Source organism: Phoenix dactylifera, unplaced genomic scaffold, assembly GCF_009389715.1.
Source record: "Phoenix dactylifera cultivar Barhee BC4 unplaced genomic scaffold, palm_55x_up_171113_PBpolish2nd_filt_p 000328F, whole genome shotgun sequence".
Classification (NCBI taxonomy): Eukaryota; Viridiplantae; Streptophyta; class Magnoliopsida; order Arecales; family Arecaceae; genus Phoenix; species Phoenix dactylifera.
Genome location: NW_024067792.1, coordinates 321,478 through 343,790, shown reverse-complemented (window position 1 = coordinate 343,790; position 22,313 = coordinate 321,478). Strand labels below are relative to the sequence as shown.

The 22,313-nt window shown below is 43.4% G+C and overlaps 2 protein-coding genes across 2 annotated transcripts; one reads left to right on the top strand and one right to left on the bottom strand.

The window, feature by feature from the left end:
• Nucleotides 1–514: 514 nt before the first annotated feature.
• LOC103708892 (stromal 70 kDa heat shock-related protein, chloroplastic-like) lies at nucleotides 515–10,672 on the bottom strand. Its single transcript, XM_008793995.4, has 8 exons — nucleotides 10,041–10,672; nucleotides 7,931–8,183; nucleotides 5,391–5,470; nucleotides 4,109–4,251; nucleotides 3,920–4,018; nucleotides 3,352–3,541; nucleotides 1,901–2,299; nucleotides 515–1,279 (listed from the first exon to the last, which is right to left on the bottom strand). The coding sequence occupies exons 1-8, from the start codon at nucleotides 10,596–10,598 to the stop codon at nucleotides 842–844; spliced, it is 2,160 nt and encodes a 719-aa protein (XP_008792217.2). The 5' UTR covers nucleotides 10,599–10,672; the 3' UTR covers nucleotides 515–841.
• A 1,575-nt stretch (nucleotides 10,673–12,247) lies between these two features.
• On the top strand, nucleotides 12,248–16,602 carry LOC103708893 (lysine histidine transporter 1). The gene is made up of 7 exons (XM_008793996.4): nucleotides 12,248–12,996; nucleotides 13,715–14,098; nucleotides 14,278–14,671; nucleotides 15,362–15,467; nucleotides 15,749–15,840; nucleotides 16,046–16,114; nucleotides 16,200–16,602. The coding sequence occupies exons 1-7, from the start codon at nucleotides 12,830–12,832 to the stop codon at nucleotides 16,296–16,298; spliced, it is 1,311 nt and encodes a 436-aa protein (XP_008792218.1). The 5' UTR covers nucleotides 12,248–12,829; the 3' UTR covers nucleotides 16,299–16,602.
• Nucleotides 16,603–22,313: the final 5,711 nt, after the last annotated feature.

The window sequence follows — 22,313 nt, the reverse complement described above, 5'->3', positions numbered from 1 at the left end:
CCAGGAGAATGTTCGATGCGGGCAGAAATGGCCGTGTGTTGGACACCCCGACCGGTTTTACTCATACCCTCCCCACCCATGGGCCCGGCTCAGCTACCCCTCTGGGCTCTGGCTCGAGTCCCAAGTGTGAGTACGTCACATCCGGCACCACCCCGACTACTAGCGGTTCAAGAGCGGTCCTATACCTCAAGTCCAAGCAGTGGCCAAAGTAGTGAGCTCCGGTCCACAATTTAATCGTCGCCGCAGCGATTCGAACTTGGGACCTTAAGGTTAGAATTTCTGCCCAGTACCACTAGGCTACCACCTTGGAGGAGCAAGTAATCTATATGTGTTTTGGGGGCTATATATTTTTCTCAAGGGAAGAGGAGATCTTCTACGACCAAGTAATCTATACATACTTCTAGGGGATCAACCAATTGGAGGAGCATCATGCAGGTAAAAGGAAACAAAAACAAGGCTCAATAATTTCCGGAAAACAACTAACAAACGATCTAAAGATAGGATCCTGAGAAAGTTTACCAGGGTGAAGAAAAGGATTTTAATTATAGAAGTTTCCATCGGATATCATACAAATGATTTATCTTCAACAACAAAAAAAAAAGCTGATTCCACAAGAAGGATAAGGCTTGGCCGAAAATATTTTTCAACTTTTCCTAGTCCTCTAACCAATTCCAGCAAGTCATCTCATATGAAAAATCTAGCCTTCTAGTGAATCTCTCTCATTTCAAAATTCCACAACAGATCAAGGAGATGCCAGAATCTAAACTCACCATGCCCATATCCTATACAAATTGTGTAAGATCTTTCGCCCCACCCAATCGTAATCCATCGTCACTTGCTGTCACTTGCTGTCGGTGAAATCTGCATCAATTACATCCCCACCATCATCTGGTCCCTTGCCAGCTGAGCCTGCAGACCCAGCATCCGCCCCAGGGGCTGGCCCGGGGCCGGCCCCGGCCCCAGCCCCAGCCCCGGCCCCGGCCCCAGCCGCTCCAGGCTGGTTGTAGAGCGACTGCCCGAGCTGCATCACCTCCTGGTTGAGGGCAGCCATGGCATCTTTCATGCTCTGGGTAGATCCTCCTGCAATGGCATCTTTAAGCTCCTTGAGCTTTCCCTCCACCTTTTCTTTGACAGCAGCAGAAACTTTGTCTCCAAGCTCCTTCAATTGCTTCTCCGTCTGGTAGACCACCGACTCAGACTGGTTCTTAGTGTCGATGGCCTCCCTCTTCTCCTTGTCCTCCTTTGCGTACCTCTCAGCTTCCTTCACCATTCTCTCCACCTGCATAGTTCCACACCCGCCCCACAACAAAAAAAAGAAAGAATAATTATGCTAGGCTTCAGGATAAATATCAATGCCTATACAAATACTCGTAGCCAAGACTTCAAGAATGTGAAACAAGCATTTTCTATTTTACATGGCCAATGCGAAGTTGTCAACGAGCGCATATAAACAAATTTTAAGGGACAAACCTAATGCAAACCTTTTCGAATGTTTTTAACAGCACTAATAGACATAAAAATACATGACATCAGATGATTACTTCAAATTCAGAGGAGAAAAATTGAACACGTGAAGTCACAATTAAGCAAGAGATCCAATGAAAGAATTTCCTCGGAAACAAAACCAGTCTCAGTTCCACTCAGATTATTGCTAGAAATCTCGAACAATGAGTTTTCGAGACAATTGTGGCATAATTATCAAAACAAAAAGGCCAATCAATCAGATGAAGTATATAACTACACTCAAATAATGCCAGCAGAAACACCAGATCTTTAATATGTTGTGATATGTAACTTGCTAGCTATTCCAAAGTGTAAAGTAATACACAATGGAGCCTCCATATGCAATCTGAAGTATGAAAATCAGAGCATCTTCAGGTAGTACTTGAAGAAAGCATACCTCATCGCCAGGCAAGGTGCTAGCACCAGTTATCGTGATGTCTTGCTTCTTCCCAGTGCCCTTGTCTACAGCAGTAACTGAGAGAATACCATTGGCATCAATATCAAACTTGACTTCAATTTGTGGGACTCCCCGTGGGGCTGGGGGAATTCCATCAAGACGGAAACTTCCTAGTGATTTGTTGTCCCTTACGAACTCTCTTTCACCCTGAAGAACATTTATCTCAACACTTGTCTGCCCATCTGCAGCAGTAGAGAAGACCTCTGATTTGGAGGTGGGCAATGTGGTGTTCCTTGGGATGATCTTTGTCATCACTCCACCCAGAGTCTCCAGACCAAGAGATAGTGGTGTAACATCCAGAAGAACAATGTCACTGACATCTCCAGACAAAACACCAGCCTGAAACGGAAAATATGAAATTGTGAATAAGTAATCCCAGATGAGAAGTATTGAAAGGAACTAGTTAACAGACTAGTTTCTGCAAAACTTGCACAAAGGCAATCAACCACCTAAATTGTACCTTATTTATAGTAATTGGGAAAAGAGAAGGTCACTTTTGCAAAACCATTTGAGAAATTGATGGATGTATATTAATCCACAAAGTTCATAGCATACCAGTGATTCAAAAACACATCTCTGTGTAGCAACATAAGGTGTCTATTAGACCTATTATGCTACTTAAAACATGGTTCCTCATTAAAATTATTTTCAATCTTAGTATTTTCCAGAGTTTGTGGCATTAAGAAATGAACTAGACTGCATCTTTTAGTGATACATACCAGCAACAACAAGAATATCTATCTAATGAAGATATCTGTAAGAGCAAAGCATGATTCCTCTGCTGTTTAAAAGATGACATTTTTTCCATACCTTCACTGACTATAGTTAGGTCAGAGGATGAAAAGCCCTTGCAGCATGAAACTATATTATACAATATACTTTGCATTTCTTAATGTACTTTCATGAGTTTGCATGTCTTCCATGCAAATATCAAATCAAATCTTTTCATAATTTAAATAGCATTTTTCGCCTGAATGTCCCTAAAACTGTCATGAAAAGCATAATTTGTAATCTAGAATGAAGATACCATACCGCTTTCTTTATTTTATACAAGAAGTAATAAAATAAATAACCATGAATATGTACAAGTTTCGTGCTCCAGAAAATTAATCCCTTATTTTATTACTTGGAGTAACAACGACTCAATAACATGTAATGAGGTTGATTTACCTACCTAGTAGCAGTCGTCAATAAATAACAATAGCAAAGCATAAGATATTTTCCAGCTTAGGACAAAACATCATATGGCTCTGGCTAAAGAAGACCACTCCAACAAAAGTTATCCGAGTAGCTTACTAACTTGTAACTTGAACAAATAACTATTATTGTTAGACCTTTTAACAAATAATTGCACAAGTAAGATGGTGAGCAGGTTCAGATCAAATACTGACCTGAACAGCAGCCCCTAGGGCAACAACTTCATCAGGGTTGACAGTAACATTTGGCTCCTTTCCTGTTATCTTCTTAACAAGTTCCTGAACAGCTGGCATACGGGTTGATCCACCCACAAGTATCACCTCATCAATATCCTTGAATGAAAGTTTTGCATCTTTTAAGGCATTATCTACTGGAGTTTTAAGCCTAAAAAAAAGACACAAAAAGCAGATATAAGCATCAAATATGTTAAATACACAGACACATGTCTAGAAGCAAGACAGAATGGAGAACATAAACAGTCCCATATTTAACACTTGGCATGCTTAGTATATCTTATAGTTATTAACTGTAATCAAAGAGCAGATATCACCAAATAGAAAGAAGTGATGTTTTCTAGCAAAGTATGAAATCATCATTGTCAAAAATTAAAGAGCTGAGAGAGATCACCAAATAGAAAGAAGTGATGATTTCTAACAAAGTGTGCATTCAAAATGAAAAAAAACAAGGAGAGAAATAGAAAGCAAATAACAATCTAGTCAATATTTTCTTAATGTCCCCAGAACAACAACAGATAAGTCGTACCTGTCAAGAAGATCAGAACACAATTCCTCAAATTTAGCCCTTGAAAGGGTTGCCTCAATATGCTTGGGGCCATCAGCAGTTGCAGTAATGAATGGTAAACTGACAAACAGAATCAATATTTCTTGCATTAGGAAGAGTTACAAATACATGTAAATTAAAAAGGAAATTGAAGTTATATAAGAATCTAACCTAATATTTGTTTGCGTCAAGGAAGATAGTTCCATCTTAGCCTTCTCCGCTGTCTCAGTTAGTCGCTGAAGGGCTTGTTTGTCTTTCAAAAGATCAATGCCTTCATCTCTCTTAAAGTTAGCAGCAAGCCAATCAACAACTCTCTGCAGAAAGTGAGATAAATAAGCATTTTTTTGGGTAACACAATGTGCATATAGCTCAATTGCTGTAAGCACTAATTACTGTCAGATTACATGAGCAAAGCATCTGCATGCACATTGTTGAGAATGTATCCCACCATATGTGAGTTTAATTTTGGCCATTTAAACACACTAAATTTTAGCTACCTTGGCAAAGAATTATCAAACATAAATAAAGGCTTAGAATCTGCCAATGATGTATTACATCAAGTAGAAAACATATTAGAACATCCAGTAACTGAAACCAATTTGGACAAGGATTCATGGATTACTTCATAGAACAATGAACAATATTTAATACAACCATATCAGGGACAAGCATATTAGCTTTAATAACCAAAAGAGGTGGGGGTTTTTTGTTGTTGTGGGGGAGGGGGTGGTTTGTGGAGTTGTTTATTGGGATGATGTGCCAAAAGGATCACTTGTTGTGGGAGCAGTTGAAAAAGAAAGGGTAAGACTCCAAGGAAAGCCAGCTAGAAGTAGTCAGAAAGGACATCTAGGTAGAAGCTAATCGCATATAAAAAATGTTTAAAATCTTCACATAACAAAGATGTATGCATTAGAAACCAATGAAAAATGAAAAGATTTCAGCTATTTATCTCCGACTCCAAGTTAATGAGAAAAAGCCTGTTTGGTTATGATTATTCTGAAACCATTCCTTAATTCACGAAAGATCTATAAACATGGCAAGTAACAAATAAATGGCACTGCACAGTGTATATCAGAAAATCCATATATCATCAGATAACACCTGGTGGGGCTTCTGATTGATGTATGCAAATCTCACTCCTTGAAGAATGATGTTTACTCAAACAGGGATCATGCAAAAACAAGGCACTGCATAACTTAATGAGCAGCAACATATTGTGCGATAACTGAAAAATATCAGCTTCAGTGGCAGAGAGTTGCATAAAGGACACATGCATGCAATACAATGACGTAAGAGATGGTCCGGAACGTGCATATGCACAGATATAAGTACATCAAGTAATCACACCGAGCAATCTAGCAGCACACATATAAGTACATCAAGTAATCACACTGAGCAAGCTAGCGCCAAAGTATTGATTATTGTGATATTGAGTCAAAACAGAAGAACTTACCTTGTCAAAGTCATCGCCACCAAGATGTGTGTCTCCAGATGTAGAGAGCACCTCAAATACACCATCTCCAACCTCAAGAACTGCAGCAAAATGTTATAAAGCAATTACTGCAACGTAATGTAAGTTGTGCAAAATGTTATACAAGGCCATGTACTACATCAAAATCGTCAACATCTCTTTAAAACATTTAACTGGTAACTTATATATGTTAGAGAAAATCTGTTGTCAAACATATTTCTAGAGACTCCATGCAAAAGTGTGCGCTGTTGGATAGCACCTAATTAATGTTCAATTGATTAATGAGATGTATGTATCATCGGGTAACCAGTAGCTCATGTTTTGTTTCCACTATTGCTTCCTAATGTTGTAACCTTTTTGAATCTTCTCACTGAAACTCGGAAACTTGAAGAAAACTGACAAAACTACCAAAATCAAAACTCAGTTGGCATCCAAGAACCAAAACCAAGTTTTGAACCTTTTCCAACAGGACAGGGACAAAGCTACAACAAGACAAGAGTAAAACCAGCCCAAAGATATGAAAATAATGGGAACCGAGCCTTCAGAAATATTTTCAACTCAAATATAATGTTGTTGACTTTTTTCACAAAGCAAATATTTTCAACTCCAGTACAATGTTGTTGACATTTTTCACAAAAGAAACTGACCTCTAGGTTAAGAACCTCTTCAGCGAAAATCTAATCAATCATATAATCCTCAACTTTCAGCTCATCCAAAAGCATCTCTAAGTTCTATACCAATATAAATACTTATTACCGCATGCATCATATTGGGAACAAAATTTAAGTTCAATTTTAATTCCTTAATAATATATATCCAAAGAACAGAATTTCCCTTCTTAAGTGGACTTCTAGCTTATCTCATTCCTTCTCCATGTATAACTTTACAACACATATTGTTCACTATTCCCTTTCATCATAAGATCACCCATACTTGCCCTATATTATCAACTATTGATTGTGACTTAATGCTTATCTCTCTTCATAAGTTTATTTAAATGTTGTTTTTAACTGACAAGCCCCGAACACACTCAAAGTAAATAAAACTCCTGTGCTCCTATCTCCAAAACTTTGTAATATCCTGTGCTAGTTCTTCTAAAATCACCTATTGAGCTAGAATATTCTATTTGATTAATTGTATGCAGAAGATCAGAACATCGAGCAACTCATTGAAGTATGTCAGAAATATGAATCTCCTTGATAATCTATTATATTTAGCACTGCATTAAAATAATGATCCTACAATGATCTTATTGATCTCTGTTGGTAGGCAACAATCTCTACAAAGTAGAAGTAGAGCAAGATGGATACAACATAATCTTATGAACATATACAACATACCTTTCTAATATCGGAAATAATTAAAACTTAACATACCGAGCACTCATAATGCAGGTTTTTGATTCAAGGGAGCGAATGAACTGAAGATACGAGAATTAGATTCCCATACTATCATATATTTTATCATTTATCATGTGCGTTGGAAGATATACTCCCACTTATAGTGGGTACACTTCTTTTATTTCACTATCTAATGGTGACTGAAAACTAGGGAGGTATCAAGCAAAGAAGAGTGGATTATAATTTTATATAGGTGAGTCTTCTGCTTTTATGCAGATGTAACGAATTTTAAAATGTTTTAAATTTTTTGCTATAGCTGTTGGGTGTCATTTGAAAATTCAAATGAGCAAGGGAACTTCATTTTGAAAGCATGATAGAAAATCACAAGTATTAGAATATTTTGGGTGGCTTTTTTGTTGTTGTAAATTTTTTAGAACCTCATAATTATACATTTTTGTACTTGCATCAGTTTCTCTCTAAAATAATAAATGGAATAAGACAAGAAATTTTTTTATTGAGAAACTTCTTTTTAAAGGTGGAATACACTATGACATGGTGAAACCCATGAAGACAAAAGGGAGAGCTTTGAGTTAACACATAGTGCAAGATCACTTTCAATAACATATGACCTACTCTCACAAAAACAGAAACGTTCTTCAAGGAGAAACATTCTGCAACAGCATAGAATCTTTCATGATTTCTCTCTTGTTAATCGAAAATGAAATTCAACGGGCAACTGAATCTATAATAATATAAGTAATAAAGAGAATTTTTGTTTAGTTCCAGTTAAGGTGGCTTTCTCAATATAAGCATTATCTAGTGTAACCAGACTGAACGCAAAATGGAAACTACCCTTAGGCCCTCGATATGTGTCTGCTAAACAATATAAAAACAATAAACAAAACGATTTTTTTTAACTGAAAATCTATTTGCAACTGCCTCTCTGCAGCTAAAGCTTTAACTACTCATTAATTAATTCTATGCTTTCATAAAGACAATTCTCCAAATACAATTACATGCTTTCGCCTACAATCTGCTGTTGAAACTAAATGAGGATATAGATGCATATCCACAAATATGCAACTACAACATAGTAGACTTACCAATGCTTATTCACAACAAAATTAATTCAAAATAAAATAAAAATGAGGCAGCAATTTAGAGTTTTACTAGATTGTTTACCTGAAACATCAAAAGTACCACCTCCCAAGTCAAACACTAGAATTGTTTCATTGTTCTTCTTCTCAAAACCATATGCCAACGATGCAGCTGTGGGTTCATTGATAATACGAAGAACATCCAAACCAGCAATGCGACCAGCATCTTTTGTTGCCGTCCTTTGAGAGTCATTGAAGTATGCAGGAACTGTGACTACTGCTTTTGTAACCTTGTCATTTAAAAACTTAGATGCATCATCAACAAGCTTCCTTAAAACCTGGAGGCACGATGATTTTAAATGCTCAAGGTTAGCATAATAAATTAGATACACTTTCAAGTTTCAACTCCTATACTGCCATAAAAGACACAATTACTATGCAAATTCTCAACTTGTAGCTAAAAACTAGTATATCTTAATCTAAAAGAACATTCAACTAAATTCAATGCAACCACAATAAGGATCAACTATGCAGCCACAATAAGGGTCGACTAAAGTTCAAATCAACTTGTTTTAACCAGCACCTGCAGATATAAAGTTTCAAAGAAAAGTAACAAAATAAAAGCTTAAATAATAATCTTCCATGACTTATGACATCACACATGTGACGCACATGGCTGCTGAAGTTGTAGGATTTGAGATAATTTGATCAAAACCTAACTCCTAAAAAGATCTAAAGATTATTAACTTTGTAACGTGTAACAAATCACATTTTATCACCTGATTTAGAAGCATTCTATCCAATGTTCCAAAATGCGATGTATAATGCTGCATATGCGAGCGCAGTCCCTTGACCGCCCGCAATTTTTAATATCCAATACTATATGAGGTCATACTACATATGGACTAAAAACAAGGTTCACTTAGCATTGAATTAGCTGCATATGTAGCTGGCTTAATACCATACAACTGCATATGTAAGCCCATTTAGCATTGTGAAGGTATACAACCCACTCTTATGTCGCCCCACAAAGGTGGGGTAGGTTCAAGCTGATGGTCAGGTTTGATATAGATTTCATGTGGGCCTAATATCGCAATATTGCTTTAGTAGAGCTAAATTGTTGATTATGCTAGAACTATTGAGTATCAAATGCCAAATAATGAGCACTAACCGCCGGTTTGTTATGGTTATTTGTATTATACTCAATATACTTTTATTTTTAAATACTTCAAAAATAGTGGCCACATATGCACCCATATTCGACCTGCATACTGCATATGCACTATGCAGTCCCTTGACCACCTGCATTGCAGCTAACCGCTGATTCTCTCTCTCTCCACTCTCCCTGAAGTTCCTAAAAGTCTAGTTATTCTATGACATCTTTTATAGAAGTTATTAAATATTCTCTTTCTTAATAAATTAAATTTTAACTTGCCTATTTGTTCAAAAGTTAGTATGACCGGTTTTCTTCCTACATATTGTGCTGACTCCTTTTTTTATTATTATTCTCAAAGCCTAGCAATGTTAGAATCCCTTCTTCTAAAGAAGTGTAGCATGAATTAAACCTTTTTAGAAAAGAAATTTAATTAAGGTTATAATAGGAATAATTTAAATCTGCAAAGGGTAATCTGATTATAGTTATTTTGCAAAATAGGATTAAAGGGCTAATTTTGGTATGAAAATTGAGAAATTAAGCTACTTTTATATTATAAAGATATAAGGGAGACAAAACTTGCTATGTCAACTACAAGGATGGTCTTCTGAACTCTTATTTATTAAAAAATGAAATATACCCTTAATATGCCCTACTCAAAAAGGTCATGTACAAAGAACCATTTAGGATAAAACCAAAACCCCATATGCAAAGGTTGTGTCTATAAATTTATGAAGATCAATAATTAGGCACATAGTCTTCTACTTAAGCAACATCAGAAGAGCTGATTCACCATGAAAAACTAATGAGAATTCAAAGAAACCAAATCATTTAAGTTTTTGGCACCAATAAAGACAACACAATCTTAGTTCGCATCTAAGAAACAGAATGCTCCGTCATACATGCTATATTACATTTCATATATAAATGACTAAAATTACAAACTTTGACAAACTACAGCTATGAGCAACACTGCCAAACGCTTAAGATACATATTGAGATCTTAATAGTTAAAACAAGCGGATAAGGAGAGGAAAACGACCTGAGCAGAGATCTCCTCAGCAGCAAATTGCTTCCCGATGGCCGGGCACTCAAGCTTGACATTTCCATTCTCATCCTTCACGACCCGATACGAGACCTGCTTCGACTCCTCATCGACCTCAAACATCTTTCTCCCAATAAACCGCTTCACAGAGAAGAAGGTATTCTCAGGATTCACCACGGCCTGCCGCTTCGCAATCTGTCCCACCAACCGGTCACCGTTCTTCGTATACGCCACGACCGATGGCGTGGTCCTCTGCCCCTCGGCGTTGGTCACGATCGTCGGCTTCCCGCCCTCCATGGCCGCCACCGCCGAGTTGGTGGTCCCCAGGTCAATCCCCACCACCTTCTCGCTCACCACCCGGAGAGGACCCCCGTAGCCCCGGTTCCCCCTCCCGGATCCCCTTCTTGTGCTGAGAAAAGCTCCATTGATGCCATTCGAGTGGCGGTTGCCGAAAAACAAAGATTTTGAGGAGGAGATTCGGGCGGACGCCTTCCGGGAGGATGGGAACGCCGCGGCGGAGCCAAGGATATGGATCTGAGCGGACGAAGATGCCATTTTGTGGGGGTGGGAAGGCGAGAAGAGGAAGAGAGGAGCCAGGAGACAGGCGAGAGTCGGAGATAAGGGGGGGAGGGGGGAAGGTGAGTTTTATGGTGAAGAGAGTTAGGTTAGGACACGTGGAAGCTTCTGGAAGGGTTAGGAAGGCCGAGGACCTTCCACGCGCTCGGGGACGGAGAGGGACCCTTCCGCACGTGTGAAACGGGATGAGTGATGCAGAATTGGAAACGTGTGCAGTCGGAGAACGAATCCAGCCGGCCGCAGGGGTTTCTGGGGAACGTCGCTCGTGTGCAACGAGTAAGGTATAATTTTTAAATGACATCCTGGAGGGGGAGAGAGAGAGAGAAAATTTTTTTTTTTTTTTTTGGTATATCGGCTGCTCACACTGCTCTCACATGAGTACAGCCAGCTACATCACTAGCAAGAAGGCTATACAAAACAAAAATAATAGAGATTTGATAGGTTCAGAAAAATTTTTCAAAATGATGAGCAGCAAATGAGATGGTCCAATTAGCAGCTCGGTTCGTCTTTTGGAGGATATATCTGATCTAGACAGCACGGCACTCTCACAACATCCGTCGTGTGTCATCTAAAAACGAATGCGGAAGGACATGCCTGACCTTCCTTTCTTCGGGTGTCGCCTCGCAGAGAGATCGCCTCACCCGACTCCTCTTCCAATAGTTTAGATGACAAAGACTTTATTAATGCTGTTGTGTGGTTCGTTGAAGAAACTAAGACAGGAGAACAACTTTTCTTACTGAGAAAAATATATTTGTTAGATTAACAAAATCTTATTATATGTTGCCTTTGATGACTCTTAAAATATTTAGATTATCTTTTGGAAAATATAGCTTTGGCATATATATTGTATAGTTATTATCCACTCATCTGTTACTTTTTGATTGACTTTGGAGGATGGTGTTATTGTTGCTTATATCGTAGTTGCTGTCTGCTACTTCTCTATTACTTTTATCGGATACTGATTTTTTGGCAACATTGTCGATGACAACATTTTCATTACACTGGAGAGGCCCAGGTGGCTAATTTCCTGTGCTAACATGTTTGTTGTGATTTATGTTATTGGAGGCTATTAGGTGCTTCTTCTTTTTTTCCAACATCAATAATCTAATAATAAAAACTGCATTAATATGGAGAGCAACTCGGCTACTATTATAGAAAGGATCTAGAAGGTTCGGGGGTATTGGGGTGGGACCATTTCCAAATTCGAGACATTTGGGCCATAGTAGGAATAGAGAAATCTTTCTGACCAAGCATGTTTATAGGAAAACCAACGGAACTGAGGATTGCATGGCTTCTTACGTGGCTAGTCGCTCAAGTGGTACTCTATAGACGATATTTTGTTTTCAAATTTTATTAAATATGTCCAGATGCCCATCTAAGCTATATATATATATATATATATATATATATATATATATATATATATATATATATAAATGCTAGACTTTATTATGATTTTTCAAGTCAATTTTGATGTAATTATGTCCTCAGGATACTAAACATAGCATGAACATGGAGGCTACCCAAACGAAGGTCTTTTCAGCCGAAAGTCGAATCATTTAAACCTGAGTCCGCCAGCTCAGCGGTGGACGTGGACCAACGAAAAATGATACGGTTCCGGTGAGGATTCACGGCGGCCACACGGAATAAGTGGTCGGCGGCGGCACGGCCGGCGCGAGCAGAGAGTAAAGGAAGAAGGACGGAGGAAGGGGATAAGGGAACACGATCTTGGTGGCCGATGAAACAGGGGAGAGGAAAGAGATCGCGCGTATCCACCGCGGTCGTCGCACTCAGTCTAGATTTTGGGGATGAATGCGAGCTCGCCAGCGATGCGACTCGCCGAGAAAGGAAAGTGGGAGAGGGATTTGCGGATCCTTGCCTACCCTACCTTCACGTCGCGGCAATAAAGGGAAACGGCAAGAAAGGGAAAGCCAGTGGCTCCGGGCTGGCTGGCTCGAAAAGGGAGGAGATCCCGATGCCGACTTCTTGGCTGGCAGGGTCGAGGATGGAAACCTCAGCCGGATTTGGAAATGCTCGCTGGCAAACCAAGATGGAAGGCGGAGGGAATTTCTAAACCTCTGTTTTTTTCTTATTATTTTTTTCGCCGGGCATTACAGTTTTAGAGATATAAAGGTAGAGAGGGAGAGGGAGAGGAACGGAGGTGAGATCCCATTGCATTTCGATCCATCTCCATTTCCGGCCCTGGCCTAATGGTTTCGTCGGCGACGAAGAACGACAAGGAGAAGTCGCTCGACGACTGGCTCCCGATCACATCGGACCGGAATGCGAAATGGTGGTACTCTGCCTTTCACAATGTCACGGCGATGGTCGGCGCCGGCGTTCTCAGCTTGCCATATGCCATGGCACATCTTGGATGGTAAGAGGAAAATAATCTTAATCAAAAGTTTGGCTTTGGTTAATCCATGGAAGCAATCCAATCTATGATTTCTTTTTCTTTTTGGCCCTAAAGAGTGGTCAATCTATGGGATTGCAAAGATGTTATTCTAGACTCTTACAGTTCTTTCAGGGAAAAATGGAATCCATTTCTGAAGTTAAAAGATATATAATTTTCACCCCATATGAAAAAGGAATCACTATTTTAGTCATCAAAAACATAAGGACTTATGAATATTTACAAGTTTTTGATTAAGAGATTCAAATTCTTTTCAATCCTGAACGGTTATTCTATATGAGAAGTAGTCCAAGATTATTTGGCAACTGCGATACGATGCCTCTGAAGGAGAGGATCTTAAACTCTTATTTGCATTAAAACAAAGTTGGCCAATAAGCTGTGAGTTTTTCTGAGCAGATAAAGATCTAATTTCACGCAGTAGTAAAACTTTTGCTGTAGTTATGACTGAATTTTTATCTTTGACGTGTGTTTGCATGAAAGCTGACTTTCACATGATCGAGAAGTTATTTCTAGCCTTATGGCTTAATTTGGATCTTTCAGATAAGCAACATGACCTTGTTGAAAAACATATTAATATTTTACCAGAATCTCTCTGTTTCATTAGGAAGAAAATTTTGATAATCTAAGATAAGAGATTTGACAATTTCATGCAAATCTAAGAGATTTGACCTCTTATGTTCAGGGGCCCTGGTGTGGTTGTGCTTGTTTTGTCATGGGTCATAACCTTGTACACCCTCTGGCAAATGGTGGAGATGCATGAGATGGTGCCTGGGAAACGATTCGATCGGTACCATGAGCTTGGGCAGCATGCATTTGGAGAGAAACTTGGCCTCTGGATTGTGGTTCCCCAGCAGCTGGTGGTGGAGGTCGGCACTTGCATCGTTTACATGGTCACCGGTGGAAAATCCCTGGAGAAATTCCATAATGTTGTATGCCCTGGCTGCAAATCCATCAAGCTAAGCTATTTCATTATGATCTTTGCCTCCGTGCACTTTGTTCTCTCTCAGCTTCCCAACTTCAACTCCATCTCGGGTGTCTCCTTGGCCGCTGCTGTCATGTCCCTCAGGTATTCAGATTTCACCATCAACTCACCCGACTCCCCTTACAGTTGTTTAAATGACACAGACTTTGTGAATGTTGCTGTGGTTCCCTTCTTTCTTATAGATTCACAAAATCTTATAGTGCATGTTTAGATTATGTTTTGGAGAATATAGCTTTGACGTATGGTTATTGTTTGCTCATCAGTTACTCCACCATTGCTTGGGGAGTTGCTGCTGATAAGGGTCAGCAAGAAGGGGTGGACTATGGCTACAAAGCTTCAAACACGTCAGGAGTTGTCTTTAACTTCTTTAGTGCTTTGGGAGATGTTGCTTTTGCCTTTGCAGGGCACAACGTTGTGTTGGAGATACAAGCAACCATTCCTTCTACGCCTGAGAAGCCTTCGAAGAAACCCATGTGGAAGGGTGTTATTGTTGCTTATATTGTAGTTGCCCTCTGCTACTTCCCTGTTGCTTTGATCGGATACTGGTCTTTTGGCAACGCAGTCGACGACAACATTCTCATTACACTGGAGAGGCCGAGGTGGCTGATTGCAGCTGCGAACATGTTTGTTGTGATTCATGTTATCGGAGGCTATCAGGTGCTATTTTTTTTAGAGCATCAATAATCTAAAAGTCAAAAGTGCATTAATATATAAATGCTGGACTTTATTATGATTTTCCAAGTCAATTCTGATATAACATAACATGAAAATGGAGGCTACCCAAATGAAGGTCTTTTAAGTTTGAAAGGTTGAAGAGTTTGTACTCTATAGCCAGAAACTCTATTTTTTACATCCCTTTACAACTTAAAAAACTAGTTTTTACATGCTCAAATCATGAGATGCAAAAGTATCTGAGTTATCAGATTGACTAGATGAATTTTCACATACATTGCTCAGGAACAAAAACTAATTCTTGATAATGTTTTATTGCTTCAAATAACTATCAACCTAGTTGTTTGAGATCAAAGATGTTTTACGATAAAGCACACAGTTTGTTTTGTTTAATGTTAAGTAAGAATAATATTTTATCTGCTAAATTATTAAATCTGAAAACACCTTACTTGTTTTATTTACTGGATCATGTTGTAGATTCAAGAATAAATTTATTATGACAAATGGCATAGAGGGTAATCAAATTGAGATAATAGTCAACAACGCACCCTTCAGCCATAAGCTGAATCATTTTAATCTTATTTACACACAAAGAGACACAGACACAAACACACACACTTATGGCAGTTGATTGCTGAAGTTCTTTGATCTAATCTAAGTGAATTATTGATGCAGATTTATGCCATGCCTGTGTTTGACATGATAGAAACGGTGCTCGTGAAGAAACTTCATTTCTCCCCTGGCATTGCTCTGCGTTTGATTGCTCGAAGTCTGTTTGTTGGTAATGTCCTTTCCCTTTTCCCTTTTCAAATTTTTGCCTTCTAATTGTGAGAACTCATGTGGACATGTGTTTAGTTCCATATCGGTTATTCGCTGGATAAATCTTGGGTACTTATACAAAATCAAGGAACCCAAATAATACTTTCTGGCTAGCCATTTGGGTGAGATCCTGGGTTGTTACACTAATATATAATGAAAATACTGGACTAAAGATGATAACAAAAAGAAACATGCAATTGAAGTTGTAAAGCTATGATTTATATGCCTCTCCTCTTTGTGCAGTTCTTACAATGTTCATTGGTATATGCATCCCTTTCTTTGGTGGGTTACTTGGATTCTTTGGAGGCTTTGCATTGGCTCCGACAACTTACTATGTAAGTGACTATATCTTGTATTATCTGAAGATGTAAAAACAGGATCATTGTTTTGCATTTTCCTTTGTAACTTTTAAAGCTTGGGTGTAACTTTGAAAGCTTGGATCCCATTTAGGATGATTAAAAGTAAAATTATTTGGAGTTTGGACCTGTGTCTGTGAGTTATTGATTTTTTTTCTTCTATTCATCAAATCTGGTTTTACAGCTTCCATGCATCATGTGGCTGGCCATCTACAAGCCTAGAAGGTTCAGCTTATCTTGGATCACAAACTGGGTAAGTTAGCACCATTAATTTCGTTTTCTTCTCATGTAGTTTAGGTTCATCAAGATGATATGTTTCTTGTGCTTATGGTCTCCAGATCTGCATTATTCTTGGAGTCATGTTGATGATTTTAGCACCAATTGGAGGACTAAGGACCATCATACTTAATGCCAAGAATTACCGGTTCTTCTCATGACCTTGCTGATCAAAAATATCAGTTTGTCATGTAAATGGGATCGCTGAAGTTGGATGATAGTGTCGACATGCTGAAATGAACTTTATACTCATATTGCAGAGAGTCTGGTAATCTATTTGTTCAGAGAAAATCTTGTCTGCATGAGGCCAAGGGTGGAGGATTTCCCAGTGACAACCTCAATTATACATATATTGTCATCTTCATTCTCTTGTTCAAATTATTCTCTGTGCCGAATTTGCTAACATTTCAATGTACACGCTAATAAATATTAAGTTCGTGCGCTTTTCGATCTTTTTCTGTTAAACTTTTTGGCTCTTGTTTTTCTTACATGAATGCTGGAAATCGTTGATTAAATGGATTGCCAACTGTTAGGGGGAATAAGATTTTTTCCCAAATGACATAAATGCTCCTAAGAAGCCGTACAACTTCCGACCCCGGACGGCCGAAGTCGGCGTCCGACTTCGGAACGCCCGACCTCGAGACCTCCGACCTAAGAAAAACCCCGATGTCCGAGGTCTACTCTTGTCAGCCACCTACTACGGCCGTGCGCCTCTGAGGTCTGGCCGAGGACCATACCCTGACGCCCCTCTGGCATTTATTGCGCATGGTCGCTGTAACTCTCCGGCTTACTCCACAATAAATGCGGATCTCCGGCTTACTCCACAATAAATGCGGATCTCCGGCTTACTCCACAATAAATGCGGATCTCCGGCTTACTCCACAATAAATGCGCATGGCTCCTGTCATCTACGGACTCTCAGCTCTCCACGGCAAATCAGCCCAGCAGAGTCTAGTCAACTATGATGAGTCTCCGATCTCAGCCATACCTCCGACACCAATGCAATAATTCGCCTGATAGCGTGCTAGTTCGGGCTGTACGACGCCCTCACCGCCGACATCAGTGCAATGATTCGCCTGACCGTGCGCCGACCCAAATGACATGCCGAGCCGTACTACGGCTTCGCCCTGTTACGTCGCAGGTAAACCGACCCCCGCCTATAAAAGGGAGCCTTGGCCTCTCAGGAGGGGGTTGAAAGATGGATGCACTCTACAGACACTGTTTATCTCCTTTCTACACTATTTGCCCCCTCCCTGACTTGAGCGTCGGAGGGCCGGCGCCGGAAAACCCGGCCACCGGCTCGTGTGCAGGCACCCAGACGGAGGACGCCGCCAGCTGACGGATCGTCGCCTCGCCGCGTGGACCAACCGTCCCTTCTCTCCGACCGCCCCAGACGGAGGACGCCGCTCGCCGACGGACCGCCGCCCCGCCGTGAGAACTCGCCGCTCCCTTTCCTCGACCGAAGATTGCCCTCGGGTCCAATTTCCAGCCATGGGTCCTGCACTCGGACGGGTCTTCGACCTCGGGGGGTAGCGGGGCCGGACTCATCCTCACCAGTCCAGACGGAGTGGTGGCAGAGCAAGCTTTGCGCCTCGAATTCCCGGCCTCGAGCAATGAGGCCGAGTATGAGGCTCTCATCGCCGGGCTCAAGCTGGCGAAAGAACTAAAAGTGGAAGACCTGACGACCTTCAGCGACTCCCAGCTGGTAGTGAACCAGATCCAAGGAGACTTCGAAGCTAAAGAGCCATCCATGCAAAAGTATCTCCAAAAGGTGCGGGAACTCATATCTACCCTGAATTCCTTCAATATTCAGTATATTCCCAGAGCGGAGAACCTCAGGGCAGACCAGCTATCCAAATTGGCAACCTTCCGCATGAGCGAGCTTCCCAAGGGAACAGCGCTCGAATATCTTCAGATCCCCAGCACGGAGGAACCCGAGCCCACCATGTGCATCGACTCCGAGCCAAGCTGGATCGATGGGCTCGTCTGCTACCTTCAGGACGGAACCCTGCCTCACGACGAGATGGAGGCTCGCCGAATCAAGCGCCAGGCTCCCCGGTATGTCTTGTACGAGAATAAACTCTATCGACGATCATTTACTTCTCCCCTTCTCAGATGCCTCCGCCCCTCCGAGGCGGACTATGCCCTCCAAGAGGTCCATGAAGGGATCTGCGGAAATCACCTGGGGGGTCGGGCACTAGCCCATAAAGTCCTGCGACAAGGATATTATTGGCCCACACTCCAGAAGGATGCAACGGATTTCGTCCGGAAGTGCGATCGGTGCCAACGAAACGCCAATATCCAGCGCCGACCTTCAGCTCTGCTGACCCCCATCATCGCCCCCTGGCCGTTTGCCCAATGGGGGATCGACATCCTGGGGCCCTTTCCCCTGGCCACCGGACAGAGAAAGTTCCTGGTCGTCTCCATCGACTACTTCACCAAATGGGTCGAGGCCGAACCCGTCGCCCGGATCACCGAGCAAAAGATGCGAGACTTCGTGTGGAAGTCCATAATCTGTAGATTCGGACTACCCCGTATCCTTATATCTGACAATGGTCGACAATTTGACAATGTTCATTTCAGGGAATTTTGCTCTGAGCTCGGCATTGATCACCGTTTCACCTCAGTCGCTCACCCCCAGACAAACGGGGAAACTGAGGTAACTAACCGCACTATTTTGCAGGGGCTCAAGGCTAGGCTTGATCGGTCCAAAGGACAGTGGGTCGAGGACTTGTACAATGTCCTTTGGGCGTACCGGACCACGTTCCGACTGCCCACGGGAGAGACCCCCTTCAACCTAGCATACGGCACTGAGGCCGTCATCCCGTTGGAGATCGGCCTGCCTTCTCCAAGGGTGGAGCATTACGACCCCGACACCAATTCTTCCCAGCTCAGGAGCAACTTGGACCTCGTCGAAGAGACAAGAGAGGTTGCCCGGGTCCGCATGGCGAGATACCAACAGCGAACGGCCCAATACTACAACTCTAGAGTCAAGCCCAAGCTCTTCAAAGTGGGGGACCTCGTCCTCAGGGGAGCCGAGGCTTCTCAACCGACTGAGCAAGAAAAGCTCGCCCCAAATTGGGAAGGGCCGTATCAGATCACCCGGGTACAACGACCAGGGGCGTATAAATTAAAGTCCCTAGAGGGGACCCTGATCCCGCGAAGCTGGAACTCCGAGAATCTACGAATGTACTACCAGTAAAACCCCTAGGGGTTCAAGACAATCAGGACAATGGACTCAGCTTCCTTTTCGCAAACAATTCTCTTATCTTGATGGCTGTAATTCTCTTCTAATATTGGGTCATCTGTGATCCTCAGATTCTCCGGCCAAAATCGGGATGCCTCGAGGCTCGACCGTAGAGTCCCAAACTCCCTCGACCTCGGAAAGAATCGCAGGACGACGAAACATCGACTTGGCGCGAAATTCCCTCGACTAAGGTCAGGATGCCCCGGTTCGTCGGGATGCCCCGAGACGTCGGGATGCCCCGGCTATAGGGATGTTCGAGACGTCAAGATATGAGTACGGTCCTCTCTGACCAGACGAGCTCGGCTCGTTCTCCATCAACTTCCACCTATGAGCACGGTCCTCTCTGACCAGACGAGCTCGGCTCGTTCTCCATCAACTTCCACCTATGAGCACGGTCCTCTCTGACCAGACGAGCTCGGCTCGTTCTCCTACCTCGACTAAGGTCGGGATGCCCCGAGGGTCGACCGTAGAGAACCAGACTCCCTCGACCTCGGAAAGGCGCCGTGAGGGGTGGAAAGGGTGGCTCCACCCGGGGCGCCACAAAGTGGACCCCCGGGAGCGGTCGACGATCCCCGATCCCCGAAGCGAGCGATCCCTCGACTAAGGTCGGGATGCCCCGAGGGTCGACCGTAGAGAACCAGACTCCCTCGACCTCGGAAAGCGTCGCAGGTCGGTAGAGCGTGCCCAGACCCGCCGACTTGACGAACGATCCCTCGACTAAGGTCGGGATGCCCCGAGGGTCGACCGTAGAGAACCAGACTCCCTCGACCTCGGGAAGGCGCCGTGAGGGGTGGAAAGGGTGGCTCCACCCGGGGCGCCACAAAGTGGACCCCCGGGAGCGGTCGACGATTCCCGATCCCCGAAGCGAGCGATCCCTCGACTAAGGTCGGGATGCCCCGAGGGTCGACCGTAGAGAACCAGACTCCCTCGACCTCGGGAAGTGTCGCAGGTCGGTAGAGCGTGCCCAGACCTGCCGACTTGACAAACGATCCCTCGACTAAGGTCGGGATGCCCCGAGGGTCGACCGTAGAGAACCAGACTCCCTCGACCTCGGGAAGAAGCCGTAAGGGGTAGAAAGGGTGGCTCCACCCGGGGCGCCACGAAGTGGACCCCCGGGAGCGGTCGACGATCCCCGATCCCCGAAGCGAGCTATTCCCCGACTAAGGTCGGGATGCCCCGAGGGTCGACCGTAGAGAACCAAACTCCCTCGACCTCGGGAAGCGTCGCAGGTCGGTAGAGCGTGCCCAGACCCGCCGACTTGACGAACGATCCCTCGACTAAGGTCGGGATGCCCCGAGGGTCGACCGTAGAGAACCAGACTCCCTCGACCTCGGGAAGAAGCCGTAAGGGGTGGAAAGGGTGGCTCCACCCGGGGCGCCACGAAGTGGACCCCCGGGAGCGGTCGACGATCCCCGATCCCCGAAGCGAGCTATTCCCCGACTAAGGTCGGGATGTCCCGAGGGTCGACCGTAGAGAACCAGACTCCCTCGACCTCGGAAAGCGTCGCAGGTCGGTAGAGCGTGCCCAGACCCGCCGACCTGACGAACGATCCCTCGACTAAGGTCGGGATGCCCCGAGGGTCGACCGTAGAGTCCCAAACTCCCTCGACCTCGGGAGGCACCACAGGTCAGCAAAGCGTCCACGGACTCGCCGACCTGACGCAAGATCCCTCGACCAAGGTTGAGGCGCCCGAGGTCCTACCATGGGGTCTGAAACTCCCTCGACCTCGCAGAGAGCTACAATTCAATAAAGCCTCGCCAAATCCGCTCAACCTCGGTGGGCGATGTTGGGTCCGTGAGAAACCCGAGCCCCCCTTTAAGTCAAAATGACTCCGGAGGTCGACGAGGAAAGGAGGCAACCTACTCCACCATGCGAAGCATAACTCCGAGAATGCAAGAGGTACGTCTAACTAGACGCCCTCCTTGTCAAATTTTATCTACATACTGCTGAGCGGAATCTCAACGTTGGAGTCTTATCACGCCCCAAAGCCGGGCTTCTCCAATAGGTCGGCTTAAGACCGACCCCCTAACTACGCTATGCAGGCTCCGTTCGTCAAGTCTCCGCAATCTGTACGAAGGCTTCATAAATTAGGGCCCAACTCGGCTCTTCTACGTAAACTCTGACATCTAACTGAGAAAGTGGTCCCGACCACGAGTGTATCAGCCAAACATGGATACCAAGGCAATTTTTGGAAATCCCAGCCTTGCTCACCGAGATCTCGGCAGAGTCCGAGAACGATAACTACGAAAACCTTCGACAATGACTTACTTATTAGCCCGCGCTCCCTACGAGGGGTTCGGAGTTAAGTTCGGAAACCCGACTAAAATCCCCGAATAGCGGCAGGCATAGACCTAGTCCGGTCTTACTTGAAGGGCTAAGGCCCAACCTCGATGCCTTGGGATTTCCCTAAAGGCTAAACGTGATGACTTCCACGATTCTTAGATCCGAGCCATGGGACTTAGAGGAATTTTCTAAAAAACCTAAGACTCGGAGCTCCTTCTGGTCGGAATGACTGGAACTCGAGAAGGCTAAGACATAGCCCGGGAAAAGGGGACAACTTCGTTAAGCAGCCCGGAAATTAAAATACAAAGTTAGAGGTCGTCGAGGCGGTTAGCTAAAGCTCTAGCCTCATTCACGACAACAGAGGAAAAGATGAACACGGAATGACAAAAATATCTTTTCATTAACAAAGGGCCGGAAGGCCAATTACAAAATTGGAAATCGGCCACTCAAGGGCCGACCCCGGATACAACGAAAAAGAAAAGAAAAATACGCTAAGTCCTAAGCGGCGGGAGCAACATCCGGGGGGTCGTCCGGCACATTGATGACCTCATGATCTTCATCCGGAACAGGCTCGGGGTCGGGGGCAGGAGCTTCGGGCACCGGCTCCGGGACGGCGTCCACCTCGGCCGCTGGAGCCGCCTCCACG